The sequence below is a fragment of the Python bivittatus genome, unplaced genomic scaffold, assembly GCF_059951505.1.
Source record: "Python bivittatus isolate LINGU-HERP-01145 unplaced genomic scaffold, Pbiv_v1 ctg000120_np1212, whole genome shotgun sequence".
In the NCBI taxonomy this organism is placed as follows: domain Eukaryota; kingdom Metazoa; phylum Chordata; class Lepidosauria; order Squamata; family Pythonidae; genus Python; species Python bivittatus.
The window spans coordinates 1,471,077-1,497,230 of record NW_028277037.1 but is presented as its reverse complement, the minus strand read 5'-3'; the positions used below and the strand labels follow the sequence as shown (position 1 = coordinate 1,497,230).

At 38.0% G+C, this 26,154-nt stretch overlaps 1 protein-coding gene across 3 annotated transcripts in view; it reads left to right on the top strand.

Annotated features, from left to right (window-relative positions):
- Positions 1–26,154, top strand: part of SEMA3D (semaphorin 3D) — a 170,902-nt gene that overhangs the window by 132,550 nt on the left and 12,198 nt on the right. For all 3 annotated transcript variants that reach the window (XM_088134825.1, XM_088134823.1, XM_088134824.1), the window contains 6 exons: positions 9,447–9,669; positions 14,227–14,315; positions 16,474–16,515; positions 18,064–18,221; positions 18,832–18,896; positions 21,777–21,916. In XM_088134825.1, the coding sequence (XP_087990951.1) occupies positions 9,447–9,669; positions 14,227–14,315; positions 16,474–16,515; positions 18,064–18,221; positions 18,832–18,896; positions 21,777–21,916 (717 nt within the window). The remainder of the gene's footprint in view (positions 1–9,446; positions 9,670–14,226; positions 14,316–16,473; positions 16,516–18,063; positions 18,222–18,831; positions 18,897–21,776; positions 21,917–26,154) is intronic.

Genomic DNA, 26,154 nt, shown 5'->3' with positions numbered 1-26,154 from the left:
TCAGGATCTTAGTTTTGATATAGTTGACCTTGAGTGCTTCCTCCCAGCAATAATCAATTAGAGCATTCAGAGCTTGTTTAAGTCCAAGTTTGTGATAGAAGTGCTACATCATCTTCATACAACAGGTTGCAATATGTCCAATAGCTAGGCCACGAGTGGATTTATATACAGATTAAACAGAAGGGGAGCTAAGATGCAGCCCTGTCTCACTCCTCTGTAAATTGGAATCTCATTTGCATGGTGGCCTCGCATACTGCATCAAACTTTGAATCTGGAGTTCTTATAGAGATGATGCATTAGCAACAGTATCTGTCTATGGTTATTAGTCCATAACCTTGCTCTGGGAACTAGATTTAATCTAGACCTAAAATCAACAAATGTAGTATATAATACTAAGCCTGTTTTAGAGGTGTATTTTTCAGCCAGATGTTAAAGTATATGGGTATGTCCAGAGATAGAATGTCCAGCCCCAGAGCCCATTTGCTTGTCTGCCAATATGTGCTCTAGGTTGATCCAGGTAACTAATTTGTTGTACAGGTGACTGGCATACAGCTTAGTTATTATACCTAAGAGGCTAATGGGCCTATAATTCATTGTCAGCGGAGACATACAAAACAATCCACAATTTAGTTATGGAATTTACTGTGACAAAATGTGATGATAGGGAGAGTCTGTTAGTGGATATTAATAATGATGTATAAATAGAAATTCCTAATTTAGAAAGAAAATTCCTCTGGGAAGCAAATAGTAGAGGAAGTAAGTCCCCCCCCCCACACACACACCTACTTGTGGATGTTTGTCTAGCTGCTGGAGGCATTCAGCATTACTGGACAGCAGAAGATAAGATGCAATGCAGTGCCCACTTTGGGGAGAATCTGAATTGATTCAGATTGTTTTGCGGACTGAAATGGAATCTTGCTTGAGAAAATCCACAGTTTTATATTTCTGGTTGTTTGCCAGAAAGAAATGAGCAAATGGCCATTAGCAAATTGATAGAATTAGATGCAATTTGTAGGCATGGGGGCATTCTATACCTTTCCCACAGACATGCAGGAGATTTTAGGTAAAGACACCCTTTACTGTTTGCGGTATTACAATTACTTCTCTATTGTTTATATAAATGTGTCATGCGTAGTAAAAATCCTTAGCTATATTCTTTGCAACATGCCTAAACAATAGGTGTACTTGTAGACTAGATTTTGGAAGCTTTTATTTTTTGCTCCAGGTTGGAACTGAGATTACAGGCAGGATGACAGGTAATTGAGCAAATATATAAAAGTGTATTTTCTCTAGAAGACTGTAGAAAAGATTTGGGAGGATTTTTAGAAAGTATCCCTCTTCCTGTTGTGGGTGCTCTGCTAGATCCTTTCTTGTCTGTTTTGCATGACAATGACCTTAACATACAGTAGTAGTGCTTTGTTCAGATACAAACCTCTTCCTGCTTGTAAAGCCTCCAGCCAGGGGCATATGCAAGGGGTGGGGATTGCAACTGCATGATCCACGCTTTGCAGCCATGTAAAAAAGGGATGGGGCTGTCATCTTGACCTTTTTGACCTTCCTTGAGGAAGCTCCTCCCTCCCTTCAGCCCTTCATTCTTTTATCAGCATCCTGATTTTTCAGGCAAAGAAGTGATAATTAATATACATGGAACCCTAAACCAGAAGTTTTTATTAACCATGATTTATTGAATAAACCATATTGATCTGTTTCACGCCTGATGCCTAAAATAAACAAGCCATATAATGGGTAAGTTCTTCTAATTTAAATTAAAGGCTTTTGCACAACTGGGCATTTAAAACAAATCCTTTGTTTAAAACCCTCAGATCACCCTCTGATCATGACCCCACTTGCAACTAGCCCAGTTACAAACATGCCCTGGTGGAATCTTTTTCCATCTTGGTCCTTACATCATTGCCTTCATCTTATCCCCATATTCTGATAAAACAAAGCCGGCTTAAGTCACCCTTAGCTGATATTAAATCAGCCTTTCCCCCTTATTCTGACACCGTCTAAGGCAGCCCGAAGTCTGTAAAACTTTGTCACTTGTTACCCAAAGCCAACAGAGGCATCAGCAACAAGGCTACTAAATGTCATGCTGGCATAGCTTTCTGCCAGCTCAGGAATGGCAGTCTTGTCTTGTGCTTCTGTTGTATTCCAGATCTTCCCAAATGACCACCTCTAGTACAGGATTTGGGATTCGGTGTCTGCATACTCCGGTGTAAATGAAATGCTAGAGTAGATGTAGCTTGTTTTAGCCATTGGGGCTTTGTTTGTGGTCTTGTTACGTATGCCTCTTATGATTATTGGGGTTTACAAGATGTGGCAGATCTCAGCCCTGGTATCTTTTTCCTGTGCTTCTCTGAACTGTTAGCAGTCATTGGATGATACACATTAAAACCCATCAGAGATTAGGTGAACTCCCATTCATTCTTGGTTTAACAGGACCTGAATTCAAAGTACATCAGGTTGGACTATTTTCATTGGTTTGCATTGTTGCTACTTAACCTCATACTACCCAAGGATGCCCCATGGCAATTCAAAGAAGATGTTTGAGCTGGCAGAAGTCATTTGGATGGGGGGAAATTATTGAATAGCTGCTACTTGGTGAACAGAAATCTGAGAGGTTTCTTGGGCAGAGATTAGGAAAGCCCATATTCCATTGACTTTTCTGAATGAACTGTTGAAACATTTGGCAAAAGTTTTATCCACCTCTGCAATCATTTTCCAACCCTTGTCTGAAGACTCTTGTGGCTGTGCATTCCAAACAGGGACAAGCCTATTTTCTTTGGACCCTACATTGAAGGATAGGCCTACACGTAAGAATTCTCAAAGGTTATTCTCCACGTTCCTTGTAGGTAGTGGAATTGGGAAGGGAATTTTCCAACTACTGCTGATCATTACGAACAGCAGGAATGTAGCTTTTTTTCCTCCTCCTCCTTCTTCTTTAAAAGCTTTGAATCTCCTCCTCAGAGCAGATTAGGAAAAAAAAGGAACACCTCAGAAACATTTCCTTGTCTCTAGTACACATGCATCTCAGTGTATGAACATTAACATAGCGTGCCAATATGCTGCTTCCCTTCCAAGCCATAATTGCTTACAGCTAATGAATGTTGTTGAAATGTTTATTTTACAGCTATTCTGTAATATGTTCAGCCATGTCCACTGTGGGATTAAACATTCTGCTCTACAAAGTGCTTAACTTTTGTTTTGCTTTGTTAAGGAAACTAAATTGTTTTCAGCAATACATAATGACAGGGAATGGTGCTCAGGCAGTGATCTTTGTTTCGATAGTTAAGTGTTATAAATACACAAATTTCTCCTTATTTTCTTCTGAACTGCTGTATATTATGATTTGTGAATATTGTTATTTCCAAAGAGAGCATGCTTTCCATTCTCCGAGTGTGGAAGGGAGATGTAAGGGCTTGTTTGCAGAAGTTTCTGTTTTAAAATAATAGCATTGGACCCTGTCACACTTTGCTGTTTATTTAGTATAGAATCTATTCTGAAGCTCTAGCAAAACTGAAAATTCTCTGGGGCTTTCTGTGTTGGCATATTGGAGCCACATTTTGAGATGACTGACCTATAGATCATGCTGAAGAAGTGTGAAGGAGATATTATTCCTCTTACAAGTAGTGTTTAGAATACATGAGATATTCTACCTGGATGGTCATGGGGAGAGACCATTTGGATTAATCCTACAGGAATAGGGCCATATTCATTTACTGTGAGGATAGTTTGGTCTGCTTTCAGTCGTAAATCTGTGAACTGAGAATCTGGAGAAGATAATGGCCTCTTTGCAAAGAAATGTGTTAATCTCTCACAGTAAATGGTTGGTTGTTTCCCTTGCTTTTTAAGGTTGGGTGTATGTAGGGCCAAACTGACAGATACTTGTTGCAGCTGTAAGAATCTGATTTTCCCATCCATATGAGAAAACGGTTCCTCACTTCCTGAAGATTGAATCAATGCCTGTACTTAAGCAAGTGGCACTCTGCCATAAAATTACCTACGTACCATTAGACAACATTTTGGGATATTAAAAAATGGATACAAACAACTCATAAGATTCAGTCCAGTTTTTGGAACAGTGTCATGCATCATGCATCATGTTCTCTAAGCAATGCCAAATCTTAAGTGTTCAAGTATGTCCCAAAGCCCTCAGACCCTATCTAAGTTTAAGCATAGTAGATCTGCCAAATGGCATGTTTGGTACTGGAGGAACGTGCACAAGATGATTGCCTCTTGTTCTTGCTTAAAAGTTTTATGTCAAACCAGCAAATCCACAAACTCCAAAGAAGCACCTTCAACTTTTTTATAAATTGTCCATCTGCTACATATGAGAGGCTTCTTATATGTAATAGCTCCCCCTGGGAGGAAACATGGGAATTATTCATTTAATATGAGAAGATAAAGGCTAACACTTTGGAGCTATTAATATCCATTGCGATCACAGATAAGTGGTTCCAACATCTGATACTCCACTCTGCTCTAATGATTCCTTAAAGGGATGGCCCTCATCAACTTAGTGGAATAGAGTTTCTGGTTGGGGTTTTATAACGGGATTCTGAAAACCAGCTCAATTTTAACTGAAAATTTTCATCTCTCCTACTTATCACACATGCACACTCTCCAAATTGCACAACATAATTACTTGATTAATGCCATGCCATAAATTGGCTTTTAATTTTCTGGCATCTTATTGTACGCACAATCCATAGCACCTAGTGTACAGAGACCTTGATCCAGAATAGGACTCAGTTGGGGGGCCCTTGGAGACCAATCTTTCAGATTTATTTGTACATCTGCAAAGTTGACATATGTTTTACATAATTAATTCACTCATGCCCTCTCTCTTTCTCTCTTGTCTCTGATTGCCTCTTACCTTACAGGTCTATTCATTGTGTGAGCTTTTTGGCCAGAAGGGTAATTCCCAAGCCTAATTATCTTAGAACAAAGTTAATTTCTCATTTTGCAACATCGTTCCTCTGAGGATAAATGGCAGTCTTCTGATCATTCAAGACCTCGCCTAGCTGAATTGCCCCTCCGTATGTATTGTTCGGATTTGCAAACAGCCCAAGCTATCCCTTAAGTTGGAAAGGAAAGGAAAGGAAAGGAAAGGAAAGGAAAGGAAAGGAAAGGAAAGGAAAGGAAAGGAAAGGAAAGGAAAGAAGCCCCCTTGAACTCCTGAGAATCTCAAGAGATTTCTGAGAGAAAGAAGGAGGAAAGGTTCCACCTTTAGGTATCCATGAATTGACTCTTTTGCCAACTTCAGGCCATACTGGACCACCTTCTTTGGTGATCTTGGTGCCTGACTAGTTCTGAAACAGTGGAAGTGGCCTGTCAGGCATCTTGTCCCCAATTGCTTTAAGACATTCTGCATCAGAAGTAAACCTTGGCTTGGTGTTTAATTGGCAGCCAGTGCCAGTGTTTCACCTATGAGGGAATGTGGTCATATCCTCATGACTCACACAGCAACCTGCATATTCTGCTCCACTTAGAGTCTCAGCAGCCACCGCAAAAGTAGCCCCATATAGAGGCACAGTTGTGATGGAATGGTTTGGTGAAGGCCGCGCTCAGAGAGAGAAGCATTTCCTTAGCCCCCAGAGTGAGCGTGGTAAGGTGAAGAGGATGAGACTGGCACCACCCTAAGGAATCCGCAGTGTTTGCTTGCTGGCTTGGGAAGTTTAGATTCAGTCTGGCGAGATTCTGTCTTGTAGGTGGAAGCTAATAAGTGCTGTAGAACTATATCTGTACTGTCTCGTGGAGTTCTTTGGGCTGAACCTGAGAACAGTACAATAATCTTAATATGAGGTTACCACTGTCCAATTATCACTAGCCCGACCATGTTCAAGAAAAGGCATAAATGTTGTACCAAACAAAGATGATAATACATTCTCCTGGCCAAAAAGGTCACTTGAATCTAGGAGCACCAGGAATTTCATACCTCTTCCTTCTGAGTGAGTACAACAAAGCCTGTCATTAGTAAGAAAATAATAACATCACAGTTAATTTATTTCAACCAGTCTCATAGAGAAACTGCCCCTCACTTTGCAGATCCCGCATGGAGTATCTGCATATGGTCATCTTACTGAATGCTCCTTTATAGTTGTTCATATTTAAAAGTTGAATGTCAAGGGGTTGGCACATTGCCATACTGGACGATTTTAGGGAAAAGGTAGTAAAGCTTTCCATCAGTCATAATGTATAATGTGACTGAGGTCTGATTGTGAATTCTTAACTGTTTTCTGCATCCCTTCACACCAGCTGGAACTCTGGTATTTGTGAGCGGCAAAATATCTGCAACCGTACACACAGTTGTCTTGTGTTCTGCAAATTGTCACAAGATACGTCCTTTGAAATGTAACTCCATGCACCTAAAATTTAGAAATATGACCTAGGATTGATTATCAGAAAGCATGCCACTCTTGAATTCAATTAGCCACCCCACATTTGAGACAACTGAGATCTTAGTCTGTTTTGAAAGATTGTCATTGCTTATTTCTGGAGCATGGATAATCTAACAATAATATATTGGTCACGCCACCTCTGCAAAGGATCTGCTCTAAGCAAATGTTGTGTCAGTAATCTAAATATCAGGATTAAGACAACATGTCTATAGCTGTTTTAATATTTTCCAAGACAGTAGCCCTATTAGAGGCTGTCACAAAAGCAGTTGTGAGCCTTTTAGACATTGGAAAACTTAATAGACTTATTATGCATATAAACAGTATGCATAAGGACAGTATATAAATAGAGAGCAAACCCCATTTCCATTCTAGCACTGAAGATGTTACCTAGCCAGGTAATGAAACATTTGCAAGAAAAGAACCCAGCCCAGAGAACCCCACGGACTCCGCATATAAATCTTTTTTAATACGATGCATCAGAATGCAAGTGCTTTTCCAACAGCAACCAGAGGAGGGAGATAACTATTAACTTGAAAAATAGTTAATGAAGACATTGGGCATTTGCTTTCACTAAATTCAGATCGACTGGACAATTAGCTTACATTTTAACTACATGAAATTAAATGTTTGCTCTTGGCAATGCCAGAGTTACCCTTTGAAAGTCCATGGTTTAAGTGGTGCATTAGTTGAAAAGAGTCTGAGTGAATCAGCAGAGTGTTTAGCCCTCCGGTGCTTATTAAAAGAATAGGAACATAGATGTTAAACCAAGGCTTTTAGTTACTGACAGCCTCAGAATCCTTTTTTCCTTGATACATCACATATGATATCCTTTCAAAAGATGAAGTCAAGAATATCTATGTTCCTGGTACCACTGTTAAGAGTTACAAATTTTCAGATATAACAAGAGGCTATTTTAATATTTTGTGTAATAATATCAACTAAAGCTATTTAATTTTTCAGTTTTACATGATAAATATTTCTCACGACTAGGACAGATTCCCAAATAATGGCAGTTAAAGTGCAGAAATATTTCTATTATGCATGTGTTCTTGAACCCTTCAGTAGGTAGGGTAAGCAGAAGATGTTCAGTGAGTTAAAATGTAAAACCTTTTTCAGGCAACATTCAATTCCTAGAGACAAGCTTTTTCTTGTCAACAAAACAGAAGAGATTTATCAGTTTCATCTTCTAGGGTGCTTTTGGGATTTCCCAATCTAGCCTGAAGCCTGGTCATCTCTCATCCAAGTACAAACTAGCCTGACCCTGCTTAGCTTCCAAGCCGAGGCAAGATTGGCCAGGTGCTCGTCAGCTGCTCAGATTAAGCTATCAGAATAAATACCCTAAGGCATTGTTTCTCAACCTTGGCAACTTTAAGATGTGTGGACTGGCTGGGGAATTCTGGGAGTTGAAGTCCATACATCTTAAAGTTGCCAAGGTTGAGAATCATTGCCCTAAAGTTATGGCTGCTGGAAATTAAAGGCAGTTTCTTCATTTTTAGTTGGAAAACAAATTTTCCAACTTTTTTTTTAATTAATTTTTTTTTTAATGAGGAAATCCCTCTACATTTTTAAAATAATTTTTATGATGCTGAACAATGAACAAAAGAAATGTATGAATACATGCAATGTTAATGAAATAACACTTTAATATGAAGTATAAATATAAAAATGGGAGGAAGGTCTGGAAAACTGTTAGAACAGCATCAATAAGTTTAACCTTGTTTTTTGAATGTTTTCTTCCTTACACCTTCATTGAAAAAGAAAACCCCATTCAACAGGCAACACAGACCAACAATTCATTACTGCAGATCAGCTGTCGATTTCCTCTTCCAGTGTTGTATGATTTGCTTTTGGACAACTCCCATGGCTGAAAAATCCACAGTTCTTGATAACTTTCATAGATTCCAAACTTCGAGGGTATAGCCAAGAATGTATGCATTATTAACAATTCTGTTGATTTGTTCAGCCCAAAATGTAACAGTAACAGGACAAGACCAAACTAAATAGACTAAGTGTTCCAACTTCTTGAGTTGCATTTTCAGTAGGAAGACAGTTGAAATCAACTCAGAGTAAGCATTCACTAATGGGTCCAATGTATGTAAAGTATTTTACTATTGTTGTTGATTTAATCACTTTACCAAATTTCTAAGTGTGGCCCTTAGCCTTCAAAAGTTTGCCCACCCATAATGTAGATAGGCATCCTATGCTGACCCTGAATAACAGGATGAAAAAAATCTGATATTATTCACTGCCACAATCTGGCAATACTGTGGATTGTCTTAGAAATCTGTTGATATGTTCTAAACACCACATCTCAGTCAATGTTCATGGGTGTGTAATTAAATCATGCCTCAGAAATCATATCAATTCAGTGGCATCCCTAAAACTTCTCACTTGTCAGATGACACAAGTTCCAAGGGCTCTGCTCACACAGCATAATTTACCTGGCGACTGAATTTCTTGGTTGGTGCAGCAATAGTGAACAGCTTGTGCAATAATCATAAGCTAAGCAGACAGCTTGGGTTCCAAAAGAATTCTAAGACACTATGCACTTATCAAGGAGTAAACAAGTTCAGTGAGTTGTGTGAATACATTGACCTAACCTATTTAAATATGCTGTGTGAACACACCTGATATATTCAGAAATAAGGCAGATAAAACCTGAAATTATTGGGGAATAGGACGGAATACACTTAACAATGAATATGCATGAAATTGGCATAGACTGGAGATGGTCCACCCTCTTTTAGTATATTTTATTCTATATGTTTTCTACTTCTTTCCCTGCTTTTCTCATCCATTCATTTGTCTTCCCGCTCCTCCCCTGAAACTGGGATTCTGGAAGAAGGGAGGGTCATGAGAATGTTGGGGGCTCCACAGGTGCAGCCTTCCTGGGTTGGGATATCAGCTTGTCATAATAGTCCTGGAGCAAAATAACATTGATGAAATATTCATATATTTTTTACTCAGTATGGGCAACCAGGCCCAAACACCTTCCACAGCAAAAGAACCCCTGATATGCCTCTTCTATCATATCTTTATCAGTGTCCAAGCAAAACCTATGACCCCTCGATCAAGTCCACCAGAGACTTTCCTGATGATGTTATAAGCTTCATCAAGCGCCATCCATTGATGCACAAGTCAGTCTACCCAGTGAGTAGGGCTCCAGTGTTTACTCAAATCAATGTGGACTACCGACTGACTCAGATTGTGGTGGACCGGGTCACAGCTGAAGATGGCCAGTATGATGTCATGTTTCTAGGAACAGGTAAGCATAGGATAAAGTGATCCATGTGATGTCCATTTTATTAAAAGACAACCTTTATAACAAGTTTCCAAGAGCATTGCTTGGAATTGACTGGACCCTGAAACAAGGAGATATATCACTTAATAATAAGTAATATGATAACCGGGGCGGAGCCAGTCCAAGTTGCACATGAAAGATTTTGCAGCATCCATTATCTAAAGGTAAAAACAAGCTCTACTCCTGGTGACTACATAGATATATTCATGGAGTTTTCTTTGTAACCTTATGGAAGCTGATTGCCATTGTTGTTGTTTTTATTTTTTTATTTTTTTTTTACTTCCCAGCTTCAGAAAGGCTTAGCTTATGAGCACACTGCAAAATGTTGCATTTCCATATTGCACAAACAGTTAAGTTTCCTCCAGCTTTTCAGCTTGCAAAGTGACAGGCAGGTCTTGCTATTCCCCCCCTCCCCAATATATGGGAAGACTCACATTAAAAAACCTTATTGATCATAGTTTGTCAAAGTTGTACTTTCTATATCAGTATTGCATCCACTGGAATGCAAGTATCCTTGCAAGATTTCTTCTCAAAGAAAAACGGGTGTATTAGAAAACACAGATCAACACTGGATAAATTAAAGCTTCTTTCAAAGCTGTATATATCATGCAAACTTGCATACAATTTTTAATAGGGACTTTTAGAGTCACACATTCATCAGAAATAGAGAAGAACCCACTTTGGGTATGGAGTAAAAATTGTGAAAAGCTAAAATTAATATTCCTGGTTCCTCTAATGGAGGAACATTGCTGAATGAGCAGAATCAAGACTTTCTCATATAATTTGAATCAGGGTTAAGAAAAACTATGGTTAAAGATTTATGAATAAGCATTATTTTTGTACAAGGCCTATTTGAATTGGCTCTAATTCTTCAGTCTTGCTCTTCATAGTAATAGGTGTCTGCAAGTTAAAAATTGTCAGTAGGTGGCAGTCCAGAATTTCAGCAGAGAAGACTAACTGTAACATCTAGACTGTTCGAAAAATAAGCTTCTTTGGAATAGCTTGACATATTAAGAACTAAAAACTTGCTCCATGCTAAGTCAACCTAATGGCAGGTTTCTCAGCAATTTAAAAATAATAATACAAAAGAGTGAACAACATGTTTTTGTGGTTGTTTTTGACTGAAAGCTGAAACAATCACTGAATTAATAAGCTCACAAAATGAACACACACACACAAACGCACACCATTCTCAGCCTAATATCACCCACAAGATCTCTGAAAATTTGGTTCTGAATTCTTCATTAGAGGAATGGAAGCTTCCAACCATTAGAAATTAATAAGTAAACAAAAATGTTAGAAATAAACATAGAAGTTAACTCTTTCAGCTATTGGTAATATTACACAATAATTGAAATTGTACAACATTTAGAAAGGCCACTAGGATTAAAAGCTTTTTTCTCCAAGAGCTAATCAGAATCTTAAACTGGATATTTATTTTCATCTGTTCCAAGATTCTCAATAGGCACAAAGCAACTTTTTTTTTTTTCAAGATGTAGTAGATGCCCATTAAAGTTTGTCCCCAAATTGAAAATAACAGGTGAGTTGCTATGAATATCTGTTTCAATCTGGGAACATTTTGTAAATATTGTTAGATGATCAGGGCTCAGCTATTGGAAGCTAGGAAATAGAAGGTAGGAGCCAGTGGTGAAGAGATGAAAGAGTCATATGCTCGGGAGAAGACCACAGACGCCATCAGGTCCACCCTCCTTCTGTGTGCAGGAATCCAAGTTAAAGTATCTCTGACAGATGGATGTGTAGCCTCCACTGAATTGTGCTTACTTTTAGGAAGTTTTCGCTAGCATTCATCAGCTGAAGGGGAGCTCCTCACATTCATCTGTTGCTTAGTAAAAAGGAAACCTTTCTAATGGGACAGAAAAGAAAATTGGTATTCAGTCTGGGTGGCCAGAGTCATTTGAGTACTTGGAAAATCCAGGTGGATACTTGTGAACAGGATGGTTCAGTGGGGCAGCTGTGCACAAATCAGGAATGTGGAGGATTTTTTTAGCTCCAGCTTTTTAAGAAAGCTGATCACATTCACTGTAATGGCAGCACCCAGCTAAGCATGGTTGATTTCAGAGAAAGCTATCCAGGTCAGACCTGACTAGCATTTGGCCACTTTTCCTTCAGGAAATTCCAGGACTGTCAGCAAGACTGGGAAGTCAAAAAGACATCATAGAAGGAGGCAGTGGCAAAGCTCTTCCATATTGTTGCCCAGAAATCAAAATGGAGGTGTCCATGTAGCATCAAGAATTGAGCTTAATTCAAATGTATATTTAGACGTCTGTATTTCGTGGGCTACTATGTATGTTAAAATGCAATTTTCTTTCAAACACAGAGAGCATACATGAAATGATACACCTCTAAAGGTTGGTTCCTATATATAGCTGTCCATAAAGGAATGAGAAAATTCAGATGTGTTTGTGAAGGGAAAGATACCCAGCAAACAGAGGGCCTGTGCTCCTCCCTCTCCCATTACCTGGGCAAAGAGAGGGAGGAACCCGTTGTATCCCTCAGACTCATTCACTGACTCATTTTATTTATTTATTTATTTATTTATTTATTTATTTACTTACTTACTTACCTATTTATTTCAATTTCTATAGCTGCCCATCTCAGAGAAGGGACTCTGGGTGGCTGATATTAATATCAATTGCCTTCCTGCTGATACTTTCCCATTTCAGCTGTGTGGGGAAGGGAAATGCATAATATCGTCCTTTGGAAAGTGCAGAAACCATGGATTCCCCCCCGCCCCGTCAAGATCTGGTGAGATTCAGGTCAAATGAATTCAGCCTAGTACAGTAAACACATAAAGGAATACATCTATTCTGGTGGCTTAGAATTTTTCTACAGAAAAATGATCTGCATGGAAACCGTCTGTCATCCTTTCTAGAGTTTGCATTAAATAGCTAATCTTTCCACATTTCCCCTGGTATGCCATGTATTAATAGCTCCTATTCAATCCTACTCAGACTGCATGTAACCAAACACTCCCTTCATCTAGAAAATGTGGTGAATAGATCGGACTCCGCTTATTTTTTCAACATTCAGAGTCTGGTTTATTCATACATCTGAAAGTGTTCCTTTCAGATTAAGTGATACCAAGTTTTAGCACATTGGTAGGAATTTGACCAAAGTAGGAAATTGAATGTGGTCAATTTACTGGAAACTGTTTATCTCTCAATCCATTCTTCTCTTAACAAATATTAATGCCAACTGTATGGTTATCTTTCTTGTATTGGTCATGAGGTTTAAATTTAGTGAAATTAGCATATAGGGCAGTCATTTGAATCAAAGGAGACAATTATTCAGTATTTGAAGCAATGTCTGCTATCCTGTTAAGTTCAAAGATGGCTCTTTCCCCCAACTTGGTTCTTCAGTCACTTAATTCCAGGATCTTTTGTTTGTTCAATCACTGCCATATGAAAAGTTCCATGCGTAATCTCCGAGTGCATACAATGAGGGAGGGGGGAAATATAGAAAATAATTCACAATTGACTGCAGGGGCATTGATATTGTTGCTTGTTGTTCATTTGCATAATCCATTGACAATGTACCTGGAATGCTTTTGGGGGTGCATGGGAAGCAAACGGACATTTTTTGAACCATCAGGAAAGATTACTAGTACTTAGTCCATATTCAAAGGCATTGTACATGCTGAAAACATGTATGAGCTCTGGAGACAGCACATGAAAAGTTTGCTTACTGTCATCTTTGTACATGCCTTTGTAACATTTTGGGGAGTAAATATCATTTATTATCTTATTTCACATGTAGGAGAATAAGATGGGGATAAAATGAGTTGCCAAGGGCTAATTCAATTGATAACTAATTTGGGATCACATGAATGCATGATAACATTCTTCCTGGTAGATGGCAGCATCTACCTGATCTCAAAATGCTAGAGCATCTACTTCCCTCCCTCCCTCCCTCCTGAAGAAATGAACAGCAAACAACTTTTATATTGTCCATGAAGTCACCAGGAGACTTGGAGATGTTACTTGTTTACCTTGATAGTTCAGCCATGGCTAAAAATCACTTATACTTTATTTATTTAAGAACTTACATGGCCACCTACCTCACATTGTCATCCTAGATGGCTCACAACAACAAATAAAAGCAATAATCCTTCCTACCAAGCACCAGACCAACCAGCTTTCAATGTCCCTTACTTGAATAAAGATCCTCCTCTCTTCAATTAACAGGATACATAATTATAGGCTGTGACCATATGGAATCAGCAAATTAGATTTAACCATCAGCCTCATAACATATTCTCTCCTTACTATTAAACAACAGCAACAAATGATCAGAGAAAGGGGGGGGGAGGATATTTATATGATGTGATGGCAACATATGTGAATTTAGCAAAAATTAATGGGAGAAAAGTGGAAATTCAATGCTTCTGTTTACAGTTGTAATCCATGTTATGCATTGTACTCAACAAGAAAATGTTAACAAAAGAACAATTTCCAGTGTGGGGAAACACAGTGACTGTTTTTTGAAATCCCTTCATTTCAGATATCGGAACAGTACTGAAAGTTTTGAGTATCACCAAAGAGAAACGGGACATGGAAGAGGTGGTCCTGGAAGAACTACAGATATTCAAGGTAAGTCTCCAAAAGCAAACTATCTTTTAGACTAGAAAAAAAAAAAGTTGTTTCTAGTGAGATATATTTTGGCTGGAGGAAAGATTTCAATAACAGCAACATAAATAATATCAGTATTTTATATATATACACTGTATGTATGTGTGTGTGTGTGTGTGTGTGTAGATATATATACACATATAAAAATAAATAAAAAGGGGGAAAAGCAAATACAGCACTGAGTGAAATTTGAGATAAATCCTGGTGGAGTAAAAATCTACAGTCATTTCAAGGATACTAAAACTATTTTGATCATATTAGCAAATTTACTTGCTGGGATGGTGTGCCCATATTCCAAATAGCAACATTTTCTCAAGGCTGCTAATTAAGCAGCTATCTGCCAGTAACTATAAGGTAATGAGATGTTCTTGATATAGTTGCAGCTATTAGTGCCACAACCCCTAAAAATTAACTCTCCTTCAAGGCAAGCTCAACCCCACTTGCTGCCTTCATGAACACCTCCATGGTATTCAGATACAATAAACTATTGCAATAACCATTTCAGGGAAAAGAACAAAAAACAAAATCTTCCAATGTCATCTTTTGGCTGCCACGGACACCAATTATAACTATCACATTGCAGATATCAGGAATGGCCAATCAGCTGCCAAGTAATCTGGAATTATTAAGCATGTACCAATTTCCTGCATATTTGTAGTATCATGTCAAAGGGAAAGGCACTATATCAGACTTAATACCAAAAAGGGCTATTAGCTCAGCAGATGTTCTTTACTTTATACACTTCGTTTCTTTTCTTTTTTTCCTTACAGAAAAAAAAATAGGGAAAAAATTACTGTACTGTAGGTTCTGTATATTTTTGTTAACCCATCTGAGAATTATTTAATTATCTGAGAATCTGATGTACGTATTTCCAAGAGCATGTGATCAATAGAGGAGGGGAACTTCCTTACCCAAGGAATATTGTGGTCCACACTGTTTGCTTCAAGAAAAGGGTTACTTTGACCACGAAAAGATTATCATGAACACTTTTCAATTCCAATAGAAGCAATTCATATGTTGTGACTGAAACTCTCCAGGAAGAATTCTTGGTCATGGGAAACTCAAATCCATGAAGCAACTTCAAAAACTCATGACTGCACTGGTTTTGTTTTTTCCACCAAATAACCTTCATGGGATTACTGTAAGCCTGAAAATCCTTTCTGATTTCTTTGAATCAGATTTCTGATTTTTGCACTATATCACAGTAGAGAAAATCTGAGCTGAATCTGGAGAGAAATCATCACAAGGTATTAGATGTCATATATTGTAGAGATATAAAATGTCACTTTTGCCAAAACTGATCCATTAGAGCCAGAAGGTAGGCCTGTGTACATTATTTGATGAGCATGTGAAGTCTTCCAGCCAAGATGCAGTCATAGCTGCTCAAAGACATTCTGAGGGCTTCTAAGCATGATCCTAGTGGATGCATTAATCTTGGGAATCCTCAAAATAGCCACATGCTCCTTCAAGTAGCTACTTCAGAGCTTTGATCCACAGAGACACTTCACTTGTGAGCAAAGCACTTTGTGAAATCTTTTACACAAGCTTATCCATGTGATGAAAGTACAACTTAAAAGGAGTAACTGAACTCTCCTGGTGACTCCATGGAATTTACATGGCAGTAGTACAGAAGTGGGTTGACCGTGTCTTCTCCTGGGATTCCTTGCTTCCCCTAGTCTAGCTTACATTTCTGGTATTTCCTGGAGGTCTCTCATCCAAGTACTAACTAGAACCAAGGAAACCAGGTTCCAATTCTTCACTGAATCAAAGTGTAGTGGGAGCATCAAGGCAATCAGTCCTTTAGCCTAATCCATTGAAATTTTGAAGGGTGGTCTTAGCACACATCAGATTGCATTACTGAACTAAAACAAAGCAACACAACAGCAAACTTGTCTCATTGTTTCTTTTTCATAGAAGTCCTCTTAGTTGCATTCAGGTTGAATGAAAGTTTTTCCAAGTTAGAACTGAAGATATTGATTTCTCAAAAGGCTTAGATAAATTTTCAAATTGGTGTTCTTGAATGATGTGGCAAATGTCACTCCTTGATAACAGCATTTTCCTCCAGATAAATATAAGCAATATTGATCTTGTCTTCACTGTTTGTTCATTTGTTTTGCAGCGTCCATCACCTATCTTGACTATGGAGATGTCTCCAAAGCAGGTAATTCATAAGTAGTTATTTTAGCACTTGCTAAGTGGCTTTTTTAAAGCCAGTGTCTAATATTTTATGATTTAATTTTTTTAGATTTTTATTCCACTTTTATTATTTTTATAAATAACTCAAGGTAGTGAACATACTTGATACTTCTTCCTCTTCCTATTTTCCCCACAGCAACAACCCTGTGAGGTGGGTTGGGCTGAGAGAGAGTGACTGGCCCAAAGTCACCCAGCCAGCTTTAATATTTGCTCATTTTTTCCTAATCTCACCCTTCCTGTCAAAATTACTCCTTTTGATTTAAAATCCATTTCTAATTCCACATGAACATTATATATTCATTGCATATTAACAGAAAAATAGTAAGAGGGAAGAAATGAAGAAGAGGACATATTCGTTTGAGAGTTTCTTGCTGGTGGCTTCTATCCAGAACCTATTTGTCACACTGATATACCATCATCAGTCATTTTGTTATGCAAATCCACCCATGTGCATTCAGAAGTTAAGTCTGAGTGACTTTAGCAGAATTTATGCTTCATAAGCAGATTTAGGGTTGTAGCTTCGGTGAGAGCAATGCTTTTTGTCCCTCTAGGGTTGGTCGTTTTTCAGGGTTACAGGGAACCTGCCTCTCTCAGTATTTAAAGGATACAAAGCACAGACTCATGCAGATGTCTCAGGCACAGAACTGTTTCCAGTGCCTCGTACTCTCTGACTGGGCCACGTATCCCCCATTTATTTGTGAAAGGATCGATAGCTATGAAACAAACTGTAATGATGAAAGCCTGAATCTGAGCATTTTATTTGCATTTGTTTACTGTAGGAAGGTTTTGGTGACTGTCTTACTATTTTGGGGTGAAGGGGACTGTAGAGCGTAGAATGGAGTGGATGGGTTACAGCCTTTTTTCCCACTCTAGCGGGTGAGCTGTTTTTAAGCTGTGTGAAGCTTGTTTTAGAACTGACCCTTCTGTTTTCTTGGGTTTCCCTCCTCAGAATGGCAGGGAACCAAACTGCTCCTTCACACCCTGGCGGGGACTCATATTGACTGGTTAGAGTTTAGACTGCTCTGGAGTCTGCTATTTTAATTAGGTTTCAAATATCTGTCTGTCTGTCTATCCTCTCCCTCTCCCTCTCCCTTTAGATTTTTGTTAGGGGTTTTATTTATTTATTTAATTTTACCATGTTATGTCCCTGGATTTTCAAAGCAGGTTTGAGCCCAAATCTAAATAATCAGAAGTGACGCCATGCTGTTAAACAGGTGAACTGTAGCAAGAAATGGCTTGAAACCTCTCTGAAAAAAGTTTCAGGGTTTGCTATTATCTTTCTATCAGAATGGTTGCAGAAAATATTGGGCATTGTTGAGGCTTTGTGAACCCAGTTTGAAAAAAAATTGATTTAACAATATGGAAAGAGACAGTTTTATGGGTTCTGTTCACTGCTCTATAAATGGCAGTACTGATGCACATGTAGGCATTTCTGTAATAACAGATTTTTTAAAGTAATGCTCTAAAGCAACATGAAGTTGTTTCTCATTTATTTGCCTTTTCTGATTTGTAGCAACAATTGTACATTGGTTCCAGAGATGGATTGGCTCAGCTTTCCTTGCACAGATGTCATACGTATGGGAAGGCATGTGCTGATTGCTGCCTTGCCAGAGATCCATATTGTGCTTGGGATGGAAATTCCTGTTCCAGATACACACCCACATCAAAAAGGTAAGGAAGAGCATATCTAAGCTGTCATACCTAACGGCAGGTTCTTCCATGAATCTCACGTTCATGATTATGACCATAGTTCTGAAGAGCATAGTAGCCATTGACGTCTACTCTCATTTTCCCTACTAAGTTCTGTACATGTCCTGTAGTTTCCCATTCACAGAATAAAAATTTTTATAGAATAAAAAATCTTGGTAACCTTAGCAACTACATAGAAAGGATAGTTTTTGATTACTTACTTGATGTAATCTTAGGTTTCATGGCAAGATCTCTTGATAACTCTTTCTTTGCTTAAAGCTAGCTCTGGGGCTGAAGAGACAGGAAAGTTGGAACAGGGACAGCACTAGTTGAAACATCTTACAATGCCAAGTGCTTTATAATCTTCTTCAGTGAAGAAAATTCATATCTTATTCTTATCCCCACCCTGCACAGCCAGTGAATCTTCCTAGTTTGGTTCATCCTGTGGATTGCCTTCCTGAAATGTAATGCATATACCTGCCTTGGCAGGCAGGAGCATAAGAATTCTGTCTTAAATATCATTCTGACAATGGTTTATTCCTAGGCAAACACTGGTTCAAAAGTCATTTCAACCCATTCGTTTGTTCTCTAGGCGTGCAAGGAGGCAAGATGTGAAATACGGAGACCCAATTACCCAATGCTGGGATGTTGAAGACAGTAAGTATTGAATTTGTGTTCTTTTTTCGAACATCACTTGTAAGACCCCCCCCTTTTTTTTTTACAGTTGAGAAGCTGGCAACCTTAATCCAACCATAAGTGATGGCTAGTTTTTTCTTGTTTTGTTTTTAAATGTTATGGTGCTCATTTTGGTCTGGAAGGCATGCCTTAGTCTGTTCTAGATGCTGAGAATTGTACTCTTGTCTGTTGTTATTCTGTAATGAGCTAATGAGCCATTCTGATCCATAGAAGCAAATTGGCGCCAATATTCCACAACCAAGGAGGGCTGGTATATCATCATTCCTTCTGAATATTGGAACTTACTATTTAGCTATCAGCAGCAGCCATCACAAGACAAAACAGGCATCATTCTGGAACCCAAATGGAAAAATACTGTGTCTATAAGAATGTGAGAAGGCCTGCACCAAGAGAGCCATGCAAGGAGAGTTCCCTGAGGCAGAATCAGGAAATATACTTCTTCTTACATTCTCTTAGCTTATTTCTGCATAGCAACTCTTGGACAAAAGTCTAAAATCTTAGTTCCTGTTATCAAGCAATCCAGGATTTCTTCTAATTCTTCCCTGCTAATTAAGCAATCTCCTTTCAACAACAGCTTACTGTCTCCCACAAATATAGCTGTTCATGATCTTGCCAGACTGGCTCGCTCCCCTGGCAACAGGTCTTACAATATGTATTATCTATAGTCAGCCTTGTGGTTAAGCTGAAATTTCTGTAACAACATAACATAAAATTTCAAATGTTCAGCTCAGAATATTTATTTTCTTTTCTTAAAGGAGTGTGGGGGGAAAACCACTAAAGCAAAACAATATTCTTTCTTTAAAAAAATGAGTATCTAATTCAGGGTTTCAATTACTGCACAGTTGTTTTCATATAAATCCTGTCGTGTATGCAAATCAAAAGCAATGTAAAGAACCTGAGTAGAGTCAGCATTAATGAAAACTAGAGTTTCCACGCTTTCACTTTGTGGAGGGAAGAGCTGTTCCAGGGAAGGAGTCAAGATAAAATTTCCAGAAGGAACAGATTTTATTTGTCTTATTACCATGCAATGATGTAGACTGGTGGAGATGACACAAAATAAATCTTGGAAAGAATTTAATTTCTAGCATGTGAGCCTGGCTGATAGATATCTTTTGCCAACTTTACCTTGATCCCGTAGATGGTTAGAGAAAGGATGAGGGAACTGCTATGCTCCAGATGTTGATCCCATGAGGTCTAATTTCTGAGGGATGTTTTCCACTCCTGGTCTAAAGACACTTGTTTAAACTTTGATAAGGCCACTTACAGGAAGGTGGGCCTATTGGAAGAGACATAAATACTATTTTGTTTGTCCAATTTCTCCAGTAACAAATTACTTACCTGACTTTTGTTTCTTTGACTTTGGAAGGAATGCTATGACTCTTTGCATTCTTTATTACATGGAGAAACAATTTAAATACTGACAGAACTGCCAGTCCAGTCCCAATTTCAGATGTCAAGGAAGAGGCCTTTCCATAGCTCAAAATTAGCTCTTAATCCTTTTAATCCCAAAGCTTAAATTGCAGTATGTCTCCCAAAACTATTCTGTTGATCTGCATGCATGTAAAGCTTGCATTACCATCAATGAATTGAAGAAATAATGTGTACTCTTAATTCATTATGTAAAGAAAAGGGAAATGTTGCTTTGTAATACATAATTAATGTAGTTTTAACTGTTTGTGTTTCTGGAGCCTATGTATGAATCAAAAGACAATTATATGTTGGTATTTTTCCTGTGATGCAGTTTTTCAAATAAATACTGCTTGTAACAGTAGACACAATAAGAAAATGTATGCACAAAATGATAAAAATGAAATGCATTTTTATATATATTTGTTAAGTATAACAAATAACAGGAGAATGCAACACATTAGGAAAGTTGTTATAAACTAGGCATTTAATGACAACAATTTATTTATAGCCCAAAATCAAGTGATTCAGAAACAGAACAAATTGAAGGTTGAGGTCTTGTCTTTTCTTTTCTTTTCTTTTCTTTTCTTTTCTTTTCTTTTCTTTTCTTTTCTTTTCTTTTCTTTTCTTTTCTTTGTTTAAGTAAAATTAGCAGTTTGGTTCTTCATTGATCACGTATGTCTCTGATAGCTTGAGAAAAGTGCATAATGGCAGTTTTTTTTTTAAAAGTTCCCTGTTGCACCCAACTCATTTTTTTCCCATACCACAAAGTGTCAGTTTGTTGTGTTCATTGTTTCTATCCTGTCCTTGAAGGTATTCAAATTGAAGACATTCAAATTGCAGTCAAAGCAATATGAATATCTTCATAGCAGAATCATTCCAGTCACTTTTTAATACTCTGAATATCCAAGTGATTCAGAGGTTTTTCAAGATGAATATACAACCCAAAATGTCTTTCCATACATATTCGCCCTAATGTGACCCCTTTCCCCAGAACATTTAGTTTTCTCATATTTTCCATTATTATATACATTTTTGTAGTGGGGGTCTGCATTCCATGATTTGGAAAGTGCAATAATGAAATAATAATTGGGTTTCAGTTCATAGATTAGTTCAGGAAGTGTGAATTAAAGAGTCAGGTGGGTCACTGCAACTTCCTTGTCTTAAGCCTCATTGAAAGCAATTTCTGTACAAAAGACTATAGATCAAATTCTTCTTCCACAGTGATGGAAATGACAGGAAGTGACCAAGTCAGAGATAAAGCATTGTTATAAATGGCTTACATTAGTTTGAATGTTTGTGTGCTGTGCTAAACCATTTGTTTTCCTTAACAGCTTATGTGCTACTCCGCCATCTGCTCTGCATCAGTCATGTTTCCCCATTCTTAAAGAAATCAGGGCAGGGTTAATCCTCTCTCCTATGTTTGCTTTCCAGGCATTAGTCACGAAACCAGTGATGAAAAGGTGATTTTTGGCATTGAATTTAACTCAACATTTCTGGAATGTGTTCCAAAGTCACAGCAAGCTTCCATTCGGTGGTTTATTCAGCGCTCTGGAGAAGAACACCGGGAAGAGGTAAGGCTGGCTTTCCCTTAAAAGAAGACTACAAATTCCATTTGTAAAACTGGGGCTGATAGAATTTGTCAATATTAGATTTAACAATTTCACCATCCTTTGGAGTAAGAAAACTGCAAGAACCATCATTGAGCCATTGGTAGCTTTCAAAAAGTATTAAAACATTAAAAAAGCATTAAAACTATTGGGAGGTCAGCTCAAAGGTTGCCCATACACACTACAATTCAGACTTTCTTTTCTAATTGCAAAGTAGGAAGGGTAGGAAAAGAGATCATTTGTCACTTTTGATATCATCAGTAAGTACTCAACTTATTTGCACAGTCTTCAGCTGCCTAATGCTCTTGAAACCTATAGCTGCTCACATATCCCTAGAGATAAAATGTTTGCAGCCCAAATAGTGGAAATAATGATTTTATGGAAATTTCCATAGGACCTTTACTAGGACCTAAGAAAAGAGTGTGCAAGATTCTGAGTTTTGCAGAAGGTTTAATCAGGCTAGCTAACTTTTTAAAAAAAGCAGGAGGAGGATGGAGAAGGTTCTGTATGAAGCTAAGAACTGTCCCTGTGAAATCCACTGTGATGCAATGTAATTACTTAGTATCCTAAACAAAGAGAGAATTCTTGTATTCACCTTGGAAAACCGTATACATCTATGCAACCAAGCCCCAAATTAAGTAAAAGCAAGTGGAGGAATTTGGGGCAGAGATGCAGCAATGCATGCAGCTTTCTACCTGTCCTCCCAACTATTTCTGCATGCCAGATTGCTTCACCCAAGATTGCATGATTCAGTTTTCATTTGAACATAATAGAATTAGTCCCTTGGCTGCAAATCTCATCTGCTGACTATGCTATCAAACAGATGAATAGCTTTGTCCAAGTTGATTCCACCTAGTTGTGGTTGGAAGTTTGTGGTTATAAAATGGGAAAATATTCACTTGGTTGGATTATTGGTTGGAGTATGCTTTCTAAGTGGGGCAATTTCTGGAGACAACCCAGAAGATACAGTTGTTCCAGAACATGAAGCTAGACAGTTGGCAAGTCAACCACATTATTACAGGATAGCAGCACTTTTGAAATTGTTGCACTGGTTATTTGTAGGCTTCTGGGCATCACCTGCAGAGGCATATATAGTGTAGCGTTGGGAGGCATCAGCTTGTCTGGTAGGAATGTCTTGTGAAGTCTTGCTGAGAGCAGAAACAGTTGCAGAATCCATGTTCTTCAAATGTGTGTGTAGGCCTCTCCCTCTTAACATTTTGTAAGCATCTTGTAACAAATCTATTCCACCGTTCTGTGGCATTTATCTTGTTTTCTCTTAATGATTTATGGGCTTACGCTGTTGTATGTTACCCAGAATCTCTGGATTGGGGCCGTCTACAGAAATGGTAAATAATAAAAAATAAAATATTTTGTTTGAGGAAGGATGATGAATCAGGGAAAAAATAATGGAGTTGTTTTTGTGTATTTTAAGGAAAATACACATCTTTATTTCAGCATAGCTAATGAGAAATATATGTATACGGGTAGTTTTATGAGCATACTGTATTATAGAAATACATTGATATTGCAGGATCTCTTTCACCATGTATCTTACTTTGGTCAAATATAAGTCAGCCACAGCCCAATTTCTTTCATTTTATTACACTTTTCTTGTGTCTCTTTTCAGCTTTTTGCTTTCCTCCAAAAGAGTGTAGCTTTTCCATATGCATCTTACTACCAGTTCTGATCCCAGCATCTTTGGGTAATTTTGGGTGAATCACATTTAGCAAGTGGCATGATGTTCCCAGAATTCAAGAGCAGTAATGCTTTACCAGGCCTTCTATGCCTTACTCTAGAAATGGAGGGCTAGGTACTACTCATCAGGGCATGAAATTTGGTTTCCTAAGAGGAAGGAGAGGGCAACTTACAGATTTGCTTAACAGGCATTTGGCTCTGCAGGCTATTTCCTCCTCATCACCCAGAAGGTCAAGCTTTGGAGTCCGCTTCCAGGCAGAGCTACGGGTGGAAATAAACAGGATCTCCGGTGGTACGGGAGCTTTCACCATGTCATTCTGTCACCAGTGGGGGTACATCTCCCTGCAGATAGAAAGATTCCCCCTCCTCCAACTGGTTCACTTTTAAATTCAGCGATGCTCAAGCAAAGGAGCATGTTTGTTCCTTTGTTTTGAAAGTTATTCAAAGGCTTGTGACTAGAAACATGGAGGAGAGGAGGGAAAAAGGAATTAACGTATCATCTTTACATCTTTTGTTCATAGAGCTGGAATCAGCTGAGACTTCCAGCACCCTAAACTCATCTATTTATTTATTCACCATGAAATTCCTATGTGCAGTGAAATATCAGAACTGGGAAAAGTCTGAGGGAGTTCAGTTCAGTTCTTAGCAAAGGTCACTTATTAGATGCAATTTAAGTTAGATTAGCCCCAAGTCCAAGTTCCCTCAAGATTATAGCTTTACCAAACTGCCATGTGCATTTTTGGAGAACTCTAACAAACCATATACCTAAAATGACAGCTTGTGCATTCTTGGTTTTCCTTACTCTTCTCCCATGACTATTTTTTTCAGTTGTTGCACCAATAATCAGTTAATTTTTCTTATACCCCGCTATCCAATTGATAACCGGTTTTCTATGAGTCAGACGATGTACTGATTGGGTAGAATCTGATAATGGTCAGTTGTTGTTCTGTTGTACTTCAAATGTACTGACATTTTCAGAGGTAATGAAAAATTACTAAAACAGTTCAAAAATAGAAAAAAATTAAACAAAAGGAACACACAAGAATAAAAAGGAATGAATAAATGCCACAGGAAAATTATAAAAGTGGTAAAATGTCCTAGTCCAGTACTCCAGTTATCATTTAAGATCCCTGATGTTTTAGGGTCACTGAGTGTTTTAGAAGTTGGAGAGCATGTAATTAGCTCCCATGAAATGGTTCCTTGCCATACTGGATGTGGCCACCCATTTCTGTGGATGCAACCACCAAGGAACCATGTGTGCACAATGCATGCAGAGATAGCTTTGCTTGTGTCAGTGTTCCATGTGGATCACCACTTCCACAGCACTAATAAATTCCATCAGTGGAATGACTCCCAGGCATAATGACACCCGGTCAACAGATGGCTTTGAGGTGTTAATGAACGACACTTTCTGTGGGCATTATGCAAAAGAACCCAAGTCAAAGCAGTTTTGAGATATCAAACCAATATGAACATCAGCACATATTCAAAGCACTGAACCAGCTGAAGTCACAGCTACATGTTGGTCTGTGGTTTTGCAAGGCTAGAAATTAGACTGTACATAATGAATAGAAAAAGAATCCATTAAATGGCAAACAAAAATATTTTTCCTCCCTTTAGCTCTTTGTTTTGATAAAAGTCCAGACTGTGTAAAAGATACCCTGACCTAAAAACCTGGATACCACATTTGAATCTTGGTTATCTATACTGTCTTATAAACTAATGGTGGTAAGACGATTTAATGGGAATAGTAAAGAAAGTCTGTGTAGCATAATGGTTGAGAACCCCAGGCTATGAATTAAGAAGTTCCTTGTTCAGATGTCATCTCTGCCATTAACTCACCAGGCAGCCTTTGGCAACTCCCCATCTCAATCCTTCTATATTTTATTTAAAATGTGGAAATAATAATACTAAACCACACTTCAGGATTCTTTTATTACTTACTGTGGTTTTGTTTTCTCTTTTCCTCCAAAGAACTCAAAGTGGCATATGTATTATTTCTGTATAATTTCTCCCCATAAGGTGAATCAGGCTGAGGTCACCAGTAGTTGCACAATGAGATTTGAGGTTGGGCATGGAAATTTTGCTCTTTTTAGTCCTAAACCAACAATTTTGAGTTACGTAAGTTGCTGTATAAATGTTACATATTTATATTATCATTAGGAAAGGACAGATTTATCTATCATCTGGGTTCCTTTGACTAATGACACATATTTATACAAAATTTAATCCTGGCCCATTTCTTCATCAGTTTATGAAATTCATAAAATAAAATAAAAGGGAAATGTGTACATCCTGTTTTGACATTTCCACACAATATAATGTTTTTAGCATTTTACCCCAAAATAGACATGAGAGTGGAGTTACGCTAAAGCCGTATTTTATGTACAGTCTGGTCACTTTATGTATATGGTTCAGTAGTGCTCCAGAGAAAAAAGCAAAAGGTAAGAGATAACTATTATGTTCTAATTCTCATACTTGTCCAGAAAGTGAAAAGAATGGTCAGA